The sequence below is a fragment of the Oncorhynchus masou genome, chromosome 2 (assembly GCF_036934945.1).
Source record: "Oncorhynchus masou masou isolate Uvic2021 chromosome 2, UVic_Omas_1.1, whole genome shotgun sequence".
Taxonomy (NCBI): Eukaryota; Metazoa; Chordata; class Actinopteri; order Salmoniformes; family Salmonidae; genus Oncorhynchus; species Oncorhynchus masou.
In genome coordinates this window covers 10,169,465-10,182,035 of record NC_088213.1, presented here as the reverse complement: position 1 = coordinate 10,182,035, position 12,571 = coordinate 10,169,465, and the positions used below count along the sequence as shown (strand labels likewise).

Below are 12,571 nucleotides of genomic sequence, written 5' to 3'. Positions count from 1 at the left end.
GAGGACATGTTAGAATACTAATGAGAGGACATGTTAGAACAGAACTGACAGTCAGAATACTAATGAGGACATGTTAGAATATGAGAGGACATGTTAGAATACTAATGAGAGGACATGTTAGAACAGAACACTGGCAGTCAGAATACTAATGAGACATGACATGTTACTAATGAACATGAAACTGACAGTCAGAATACTAATGAGAGGACATGTTAGAACAGAACTGACAGTTAGAATACTAATGAGAGGACATGTTAGAACAGAACTGACAGTCAGAATACTAATGAGAGGACATGTTAGAACAGAACTGACAGTCAGAATACTAATGAGAGGACATGTTAGAACAGAACTGACAGTCAGAATACTAATGAGAGGACATGTTAGAACAGAACTAACAGTCAGAATACTAATGAGAGGACATGTTAGAACAGAACTGACAGTCAGAATACTAATGAGAGGACATGTTAGAACAGAACTGACAGTCAGAATACTAATGAGAGGACATGTTAGAATAGAACTAAGTCAGAATACTAATGAGAGACATGTTAGAATACAATGAAGGACATGTTAGAATACTAATGAGAGGACATGTTAGAATACTAATGAGAGGACATGTTAGAACAGAACTGACAGTCAGAATACTAATGAGAGGACATGTTAGAACAGAACTAATGACAGTTAGAATACTAATGAGAGGACATGTTAGAATACAGTAATACTAATGAGAGGACATGTTAGAACAGAACTGACAGTCAGAATACTAATGAGAGGACATGTTAGAACAGAACTGACAGTAGAATACTAATGAGAGGACATGTTAGAACAGAACTGTTAGAATAGAACTCAGTACTAGAGATACTAATGAGAGGACATGTTAGAACAGAACTGACAGTCAGAATACTAATGAGAGGACATGTTAGAACAGAACTGACAGTCAGAATACTAATGAGAGGACATGTTAGAACAGAACTGACAGTCAGAATACTAATGAGAGGACATGTTAGAATACTAATGAACATGACAGTCAGAGATACTAATGAGAGGACATGTTAGAATACTAATGAGAGGACATGTTAGAACAGAACTGACAGTCAGAATACTAATGAGAGGACATGTTAGAACAGAACTGACAGTCAGAATACTAATGAGAGGACATGTTAGAACAGAACTGACAGTCAGAATACTAATGAGAGGACATGTTAGAACAGAACTGACAGTCAGAATACTAATGAGAGGACATGTTAGAACAGAACTGACAGTCAGAATACTAATGAGAGGACATGTCAGAATACTAATGAGAGGACATGTTAGAACAGAACTGACAGTCAGAATACTAATGAGAGGACATGTTAGAACAGAACTGACAGTCAGAATACTAATGAGAGGACATGTTAGAACAGAACTGACAGTCAGAATACTAATGAGAGGACATGTTAGAACAGAACTGACAGTCAGAATACTAATGAGAGGACATGTTAGAATACTAATACTAATGAGAGGACATGTTAGAACAGAACTGACAGTCAGAATACTAATGAGAGGACATGTTAGAACAGAACTGACAGTCAGAATACTAATGAGAGGACATGTTAGAACAGAACTGACAGTCAGAATACTAATGAGAGGACATGTTAATACTAATGAGAGGACATGTTAGAACAGAACTGACAAGAATACTAATGAGAGGACATGTTAGAACAGAACTGACAGTCAGAATACTAATGAGAGGACATGTTAGAACAGAACTGACAGTCAGTTAATACTAATAATGAGATGACATGTTAGAACAGAACTGACAGTCAGAATACTAATGAGAGGACATGTTAGAATACTAATGAGAGGACATGTTAGAACAGAACTGACAGTCAGAATACTAATGAGAGGACATGTTAGAACAGAACTGACAGTCAGAATACTAATGAGAGGACATGTTAGAACAGAACTGACAGTCAGAATACTAATGAGAGGACATGTTAGAATACTAATGAGAGGACATGTTAGAATAGAACTGACAGTCAGAATACTAATGAGAGGACATGTTAATGAGAGGACATGTTAGAACAGAACTGACAGTCAGGATACTAATGAGAGGACATGAGAACAGAACTGACAGTCAGAATACTAATGAGAGGACATGTTAGAACAGAACTGACAGTCAGAATACTAATGAGAGGACATGTTAGAACAGAACTGACAGTCAGAATACTAATGAGAGGACATGTTAGAACAGAACTAACAGTCAGAATACTAATGAGAGGACATGTTAGAACAGAACTAACAGTCAGAATACTAATGAGAGACATGTTAGAACAGAACTGACAGTCAGAATACTAATGAGAGGACATGTTAGAACAGAACTGACAGTCAGAATACTAATGAGAGGACATGTTAGAACTGACAGTCAGAATACTAATGAGAGGACATGTCAGAATACTAATGAGAGACATGTTAGAACAGAACATGTTAACAGTCAGAATACTAATGAGAGGACATGTTAGAACAGAACTGACAGTCAGAATACTAATGAGAGGACATGTTAGAACAGAACTGACAGTCAGAATACTAATGAGAGGACATGTTAGAACAGAACTGACAGTCAGAATACTAATGAGAGGACATGTTAGAACAGAACTGACAGTCAGAATACTAATGAGAGGACATGTTAGAACAGAACTGACAGTCAGAATACTAATGAGAGGACATGTTAGAACAGAATGACATGACAGAGAGGACATCAGAGTCATACTAATGAGAGGACATGTTAGAACAGAACTGACAGTCAGAATACTAATGAGAGGACATGTTAGAACAGAACTGACAGTCAGAATACTAATGAGAGGACATGTGACAGAATACTAATGAGAGGACATGTTAGAACAGAACTGACAGTCAGAATACTAATGAGAGGACATGTTAGAACAGAACTGAGAATACAGTCAGAATACTAATGAGAGGACATGTTAGAACAGAACTGACAGTCAGAATACTAATGAGAGGACATGTTAGAATCAGAATACAATGAGAGGACATGTTAGAACAGAACTGACAGTCAGAATACTAATGAGAGGACATGTTAGAACAGAACTAACAGTCAGAATACTAATGAGAGGACATGTTAGAACAGAACTGACAGTCAGAATACTAATGAGAGGACATGTTAGAATACTAATGAGAGGACATGTTAGAACAGAACTGACAGTCAGAATACTAATGAGAGGACATGTTAGAATACTAATGAGAGGACATGTTAGAACAGAACTCAGTCAGAATACTAATGAGAGGACATGAACATGTTACTAATGAGAGGACATGTTAGAACTGACAGTCAGAATACTAATGAGAGGACATGTTAGAACAGAACTACAGTCAGAATACTAATGAGAGGACATGTTAGAACAGAACTGACAGTCAGAATACTAATGAGAGGACATGTTAGAATACTAATGAGAGGACATGTTAGAATACTAATGAGAGAACTAACATGTCAGAATACTAATGAGAGGACATGTTAGAACAGAACTGACAGTCAGAATACTAATGAGAGGACATGTTAGAACAGAACTGACAGTCAGAATACTAATGAGAGGACATGTTAGAATACAGTAGATACTAATGAGAGGACATGTTAGAACAGAACTGACAGTCAGAATACTAATGAGAGGACATGTTAGAACAGAACTGACAGTCAGAATACTAATGAGAGGACATGTTAGAACAGAACTGACAGTCAGAATACTAATGAGAGGACATGTTAGAACAGAACTAACAGTCAGAATACTAATGAGAGACATGTTAGAACAGAACTGACAGTCAGAATACTAATGAGAGGACATGTTAGAATACTAATGAGACATGTTAGAACAGAACTGACAGAATACTAATGAGAGGACATGTTAGTCAGAATACAATGAGACTGACAGAACTAACAGTCAGAATACTAATGAGAGGACATGTTAGAACAGAACTGACAGTCAGAATACTAATGAGAGGACATGTCAGAATACAGTAATGAGAGGACATGTTAGAACAGAACTGACAGTCAGAATACTAATGAGAGGACATGTTAGAACAGAACTGACAGTCAGAATACTAATGAGAGGACATGTTAGAACAGAACTGACAGTCAGAATACTAATGAGAGGACATGTTAGAATACTAATGAGAGGACATGTTAGAACAGAACTGACAGTCAGAATACTAATGAGAGGACATGTTAGAACAGAACTGACAGTCAGAATACTAATGAGAGGACATGTTAGAACAGAACTGACAGTCAGAATACTAATGAGAGGACATGTTAGAACAGAACTGACAGTCAGAGAGGACATGTTAGAACAGAACTACAGTCAGAATACTAATGAGGACATGTTAGAACAGAACTGACAGTCAGAATACTAATGAGAGGACATGTTAGAATACAGAACTAAATGAGAGGACATGTTAGAATACTAATCAGAGAGGACATGTTAGAATACAGTCAAATACTAATGAGAGGACATGTTAGAACAGAACTGACAGTCAGAATACTAATGAGAGGACATGTTAGAATACTAATGAGAGGACATGTTAGAATACTAATGAGAGGACATGTTAGAACTAATGAACTGACAGTCAGAATACTAATGAGAGGACATGTTAGAACAGAACTGACAGTCAGAATACTAATGAGAGGACATACTAATGAGACTGACATGTTAGAACAGAACTGACAGTCAGAATACTAATGAGAGGACATGTTAGAACAGAACTGACAGTCAGAATACTAATGAGAGGACATGTTAGAATACTAATGAGACATGTTAGACATGTCAGAATACTAATGAGAGGACATGTTAGAATACAATGAGACTGACAGTCAGAATACTAATGAGAGGACATGTTAGAATAGTCTAATGAGAGGACATGTTAGAACAGAACTGACAGTCAGAATACTAATGAGACATGTTAGAACAGAACTGTCAGAATACTAATGAGAGGACATGTTAGAATACTAATGAGACATGTTAGAACAGAACTGACAGTCAGAATACTAATGAGAGGACATGTTAGAACAGAACTGACAGTCAGAATACTAATGAGAGGACATGTTAGAACAGAACTGACAGTCAGAATACTAATGAGAGGACATGTTAGAACAGAACTGACAGTCAGAATACTAATGAGAGGACATGTTAGAATACTAATGAGAGGACATGTTAGACTGACAGTCAGAATACTAATGAGAGGACATGTCAGAATACTAATGAGAGGACATGTTAGAATACAGTCAGAATACTAATGAGAGGACATGTTAGAACAGAACTGACAGTCAGAATACTAATGAGAGGACATGTTAGAATACTAATGAGAACATGACAGTCAGAATACTAATGAGAGGACATGTTAGAATACTAATGAGAGGACATGTTAGAATAGAACTGACAGTCAGAATACTAATGAGAGGACATGTTAGAACAGAACTGACAGTCAGGATACTAATGAGATGACATGTTAGAACAGAACTGACAGTCAGAATACTAATGAGAGGACATGTTAGAATACTAATGAGAGGACATGTTAGAACAGAACTGACAGTCAGAATACTAATGAGAGGACATGTTAGAATACTAATGAGAGGACATGTTAGAACAGAACTGACAGTCAGAATACTAATGAGAGGACATGTTAGAACAGAACTAACAGTCAGAATACTAATGAGAGGACATGTTAGAACAGAACTGACAGTCAGAATACTAATGAGAGGACATGTTAGAACAGAACTAACAGTCAGAATACTAATGAGAGGACATGTTAGAACAGAACTGACAGTCAGAATACTAATGAGAGGACATGTTAGAACAGAACTGACAGTCAGAATACTAATGAGAGGACATGTTAGAATACAATGAGAGGACATGTTACTAGAATGAGAGGACATGTTAGAACAGAACTGACAGTCAGAATACTAATGAGAGGACATGTCAGAATACTAATGAGATGACATGTTAGAACAGAACTAACAGTCAGAATACTAATGAGAGGACATGTTAGAACAGAACTGACAGTCAGAATACTAATGAGAGGACATGTTAGAACAGAACTGACAGTCAGAATACTAATGAGAGGACATGTCAGAATACTAATGAGATGACATGTTAGAACAGAACTAACAGTCAGAATACTAATGAGAGGACATGTTAGAACAGAACTGACAGTCAGAATACTAATGAGAGGACATGTTAGAACAGAACTGACAGTCAGAATACTAATGAGAGGACATGTCAGAACAGAACTAACAGTCAGAATACTAATGAGAGGACATGTCAGAATACTAATGAGAGGACATGTTAGAACAGAACTGACAGTCAGAATACTAATGAGAGGACATGTCAGAATACTAATGAGATGACATGTTAGAACAGAACTAACAGTCAGAATACTAATGAGAGGACATGTTAGAACAGAACTGACAGTCAGAATACTAATGAGAGGACATGTTAGAACAGAACTAACAGTCAGAATACTAATGAGAGGACATGTTAGAACAGAACTGACAGTCAGAATACTAATGAGAGGACATGTCAGAATACTAATGAGAGGACATGTTAGAACAGAACTAACAGTCAGAATACTAATGAGAGGACATGTCAGAACAGAACTGACAGTCAGAATACTAATGAGAGGACATGTTAGAATAGAACTGACAGTCAGAATACTAATGAGAGGACATGTTAGAATACTAATGAGAGGACATGTTAGAATAGAACTGACAGTCAGAATACTAATGAGAGGACATGTTAGAATAGAACTGACAGTCAGAATACTAATGAGAGGACATGTTAGAACAGAACTGACAGTCAGAATACTAATGAGAGGACATGTTAGAACAGAACTGACAGTCAGAATACTAATGAGAGGACATGTTAGAATACTAATGAGAGGACATGTTAGAACAGAACTGACAGTCAGAATACTAATGAGAGGACATGTTAGAACAGAACTGACAGTTAGAATACTAATGAGAGGACATGTCAGAATACTAATGAGAGGACATGTTAGAATACTAATGAGAGGACATGTTAGAACAGAACTGACAGTCAGAATACTAATGAGAGAACTGACATGTTAGAAGGACATGAGAATAGAACTGACAGTCAGAATACTAATGAGAGGACATGTTAGAACAGAACTGACAGTCAGAATACTAATGAGAGGACATGTTAGAACAGAACTAACAGTCAGAATACTAATGAGAGGACATGTTAGAACTAATGAGAACTGACAGTCAGAATACTAATGAGAGGACATGTTAGAATACTAATGAGAGGACATGTTAGAACAGAACTGACAGTCAGAATACTAATGAGAGGACATGTTAGAACAGAACTGACAGTCAGAATACTAATGAGAGGACATGTGAATACTAATGAGAGGACATGTTAGAACAGAACTAACAGTCAGAATACTAATGAGAGGACATGTTAGAACAGAGACTAATGAGAGGACAGTCAGAATACTAATGAGAGGACATGTTAGAATAGAACTAAGTCAGAGAGAGGACATGTTAGAACAGAACTGGCAGTTAGAATACTAATGAGAGGACATGTTAGAATGACATGTTAGAACAGAACTAACAGTCAGAATGAGAGGACATGTTAGAATACTAATGAGAGGACATGTTAGAACAGAACTACAGTAATGAACAGAACTGACAGTCAGAATACTAATGAGAGGACATGTTAGAATACTAATGAGAGGACATGTTAGAACAGAACTGGCAGTCAGAATACTAATGAGAGGACATGTTAGAACAGAACTGACAGTCAGGATACTAATGAGAGGACGTTAGAATACTAATGAGAGGACATGTTAGAACAGAACTAACAGTCAGAATACTAATGAGAGGACATGTTAGAACAGAACTGACAGTCAGAATACTAATGAGAGGACATGTCAGAATACTAATGAGAGGACATGTTAGAATACTAATGAGAGGACATGTTAGAATACTAATGAGAGGACATGTTAGAATACTAATGAGATGACATGTTAGAATACTAACGAGAGGACATGTCAGAATAGTAATGAGAGGACATGTTAGAATACTAATGAGAGGACATGTTAGAATACTAATGAGAGGACATGTTAGAATACTAATGAGAGGACATGTTAGAATACTAATGAGAGGACATGTTAGAATACTAATGAGAGGACATGTTAGAATACTAATGAGAGGACATGTTAGAACACTAATGAGAGGACATGTTAGAACAGAACTGACAGTCAGGATACTAATGAGAGGACATGTTAGAATACTAATGAGAGGACATGTTAGAACACTAATGAGAGGACATGTTAGAATACTAATGAGAGGACATGTTAGAATACTAATGAGAGGACATGTTAGAATACTAATGAGATGACATGTCAGGATACTAATGAGAGGACATGTTAGAATACTAATGAGAGGACATGTTAGAATACTAATGAGAGGACATGTTAGAATACTAATGAGAGGACATGTTAGAACAGAACTAACAGTCAGGATACTGTCCTCAGGCTGTTGATGAGATGATGTAACACAATCCAGCAGACTGTTTACAGCTCTGACCCGTCACATTACAGCCTCCCAGGGTAGATTACGTGTCTGTTTGGCGGCTGGCAGATGATAAGTGACTCCCGGTCACCTTTGACCCCCACACACCAAGTATCACTTCACGACACCGAGTCACTCATTACTGGGTGTGTGTATATATAGTTGAAGAAGTCAGAAGATAACATACACCTTAGTCTGTCTTAGGTCAGTTAGGATCACCACTTCATTTTAAGAATGTGAAATGTCAGAATAATAGTAGAGAGAATGATTTATTTCAGCTTTTATGACTTTCATCACATTTCCAGTGGGTCAGAAGTTTACATACACTCAATTAGTGTTTGGTAGCATTGCCTTTAAATTGTTTAACTTGGGTCAAATGTTTCGGGCAGCCTTCCACAATAATTTGGGTGAATTTTGGCCCATTCCTCCTGACAGAGCTGGTGTAACTGAGTCAGGTTTGTAGGCCTCCTTGCTCGCACACGCTTTTTCAGTTCTGCCCACACATTTTCTATGGGACTGAGGTCAGGGCTTTGTGATGGTCACTCCAATACCTTGACTTTGTTGTCCTTAAGCCATTTTTCCACAACTTTGGAAGTATGCTTGGGGTCATTGTCCATTTGGAAGACCCACTTGCGACCAAGATTTAACTGATGTCTTGAGATGTTGCTTCATTTATCCACATAATTTTCCTATCTCATGATGCCATCTATTTTGTGAAGTGCACCAGTCCCTCCTGCAGCAAAGCACCCCCACCACATGATTCTGCCATCCCCGTGCCTTACGGTTGGGATGGTGTTCTTCGGGTTGCAAGCCTCCCCCTTGTTCCTCCAAACATAACGATGGTCATTATGGCCAAACAGTTTGTTTTTGTGTCATCAGACCAGAGGACATTTCTCCAAAAAGTACATTCTTTATCCCCATGTGCAGTTGCAAACCATAGTCTGGCTTTTTTATGGCAGTTTTGGAGCAGTGGCTTCTTCCTTGCTGAGCAGCCTTTCAGGTTATGTCGACTCGTTTTACTGTGAATATAGATACTTTTGTATTCTAGATACTCTAGCATCTTCACAAGGTCCTTTGCTGTTGTTCTGGGATTGATTTGCACTTTTCGCACCAAGGTACCTTCATCTCTAGGAGACAGAACGCGTCTCCTTCCTGAGCGGTATGACAGCTGCATGGCCCCATGGTGTTTATACTTGCCTACTATTGTTTGTACATATGAACGTGGTACCTTCAGGCATTTGGAATTTGCTCCCAAAGATGAACCAGACTTGTGGAGATCTACATGTCTTGGGAAAATCAAAAGAGATCAGCATTGATGTCAAGCAAAGAGGCACTGTGTTTGAAGGTAGACCTTGAAATACATCCACAGGTACACCTCCAATTGAGTCAAATGATGTCAATTAGCCAATCAGAAGCTTCTAAAGTCATGACATCAAGCTGTTTAAAGGCACAGTCAAATTAGTGTATGTAAACTTCTGACCCACTAGAATTGTGATACAGTGAATAATAAGTGAAATAATTTGTCTGTAAACAATAGTTGGAAAAAGGACTCATGCACAATGTAAATGTCCTAACCGACTTGCCTAAACTATAGTTTGATAACAAGACATTTGTGGAGTGGTTGAAAAACGAGTTAATGACTCCAACCTATGTCAACTTCCGACTTCAACTGTATGTATCTGTGCACATGCGTGCGTGTGTGTGTGTGTGTTTCTGTGTGTGTGTGTGTGTGCAATTCACAGCTTCTTCACATGTTATTATGTGTGTGTGTGTTTCTGTGTGTGTGTGTGTGTGTGTGTGTGTGTGTGTGTGTGTGTGTGTGCAATTCACAGCTTCTTCACATGTTATTATGTGTGTGTGTGTGTGTGTGTGTTGTGTGTGTGTGTGTGTGTGTGTGTGTGCAATTCACAGCTTCTTCACATGTTATTATGGATGTGTGTGACCATGTGTCTGTGTGTGTGTGTGCAATTCACAGCTTCTTCACATGTTATTATGGGTGTGTGTGTGTGTGTGACCATGTGTCTGTGTGCGTGTCCGTATGTTACCTGGGAATTGTTACTCGATGTCTCCATCTTCTCCTGTGACTTGTCCCTGGCCAGCTTCGCTGCTTCCTTCACTTCCTGGAACTTCTCAGCAAACTGAAACAAGATGAGAAAAATAAACAAGGAAAAAGATTGATTAACACAAGTTCAAATATAAAAACAAAAATCACTGGAGACAAGCGATGTGTGAGTGTCGCTTAATGATGATGTAATCACATGTCCCCAATGGAACCTGGTCTAAAGTAGTGCACCATCACCCCTATAAACCTTAGTCTAAAGTAGTGCACCATCACCCCTATAGGCCTTAGTGTAAAGTAGTGCACCATCACCCCTATAGGCCTTAGTCTAAAGTAGTGCACCATCACCCCTATAGGCCTTAGTCAACAGTAGTGCACCATCACCCCTATAGGCCTTAGTCTAAAGTAGTGCACCATCACCCCTATAGACCTTAGTCTAAAGTAGTGCACCATCACCCCTATAGACCTTAGTCTAAAGTAGTGCACCATCACCCCTATAGACCTTAGTCTAAAGTAGTGCACCATCACCCCTATAGGCCTTAGTCAACAGTAGTGCACCATCACCCCTATATGCCTTAGTCTAAAGTAGTGCACCATCACCCCTATAGACCTTAGTCAACAGTAGTGCACCATCACCCCTATAGACCTTAGTCAACAGTAGTGCACCATCACCCTGTAGGCCTTAGTCTAAAGTAGTGCACCATCACCCCTATAGACCTTAGTCAACAGTAGTGCACCATCACCCCTATAGACCTTAGTCAACAGTAGTGCACCATCACCCCTATAGGCCTTAGTCTAAAGTAGTGCACCATCACCCCTATAGACCTTAGTCAACAGTAGTGCACCATCACCCTATAGACCTTAGTCAACAGTAGTGCACCATCACCCCTATAGACCTTAGTCAACAGTAGTGCACCATCACCCCTATAGACCTTAGTCAACAGTAGTGCACCATCACCCCTATAGACCTTAGTCAACAGTAGTGCACCATCACCCCTATAGACCTGAGTCAACAGTAGTGCACCATCACCCCTATAGACCTTAGTCAACAGTAGTGCACCATCACCCCTATAGACCTTAGTCAACAGTAGTGCACCATCACCCCTATAGACCTTAGTCAACAGTAGTGCACCATCACCCCTATAGACCTTAGTCAACAGTAGTGCACCATCACCCCTATAGGCCTTAGTCTAAAGTAGTGCACCATCACCCCTATAGACCTTAGTCTAAGGTAGTGCACCATCACCCCTATAGGCCTTAGTCTAAAGTAGTGCACCATCACCCCTATAGGCCTTAGTCAACAGTAGTGCACCATCACCCCTATAGGCCTTAGTCTAAAGTAGTGCACCATCACCCCTATAGGCCTTAGTCTAAAGTAGTGCACCATCACCCCTATAGGCCTTAGTCAACAGTAGTGCACCATCACCCCTATAGGCCTTAGTCAACAGTAGTGCACCATCACCCCTATAGACCTTAGTCAACAGTAGTGCACCATCACCCCTATAGGCCTTAGTCAACAGTAGTGCACCATCACCCCTATAGGCCTTAGTCAACAGTAGTGCACCATCACCCCTATAGACCTTAGTCAACAGTAGTGCACCATCACCCCTATAAACCTTAGTCTAAAGTAGTGCACCATCACCCCTATAGGCCTTAGTCTAAAGTAGTGCACCATCACCCCTATAAACCTTAGTCTAAAGTAGTGCACCATCACCCCTATAAGCCTTAGTCAACAGTAGTGCACCATCACCCCTATAGGTCTTAGTCAACAGTAGTGCACCATCACCCCTATAGACCTTAGTCAACAGTAGTGCACCATCACCCCTATAGACCTTAGTCAACAGTAGTGCACCATCACCCCTATAGACCTTAGTCAACAGTAGTGCACCATCACCCCTATAGGCCTTAGTCTAAAGTAGTGCACCATCACCCCTATA

At 39.2% G+C, this 12,571-nt stretch overlaps 1 protein-coding gene across 2 annotated transcripts in view; it reads right to left on the bottom strand.

Moving 5' to 3' along the window:
- The window catches only part of LOC135555122 (homer protein homolog 2-like), a 174,582-nt gene that overhangs the window by 45,649 nt on the left and 116,362 nt on the right, over nucleotides 1–12,571 (bottom strand). For both annotated transcript variants that reach the window (XM_064987483.1, XM_064987490.1), the window contains exon 4: nucleotides 10,621–10,713. In XM_064987483.1, coding sequence (XP_064843555.1) covers nucleotides 10,621–10,713 — 93 coding nt within the window. The remainder of the gene's footprint in view (nucleotides 1–10,620; nucleotides 10,714–12,571) is intronic.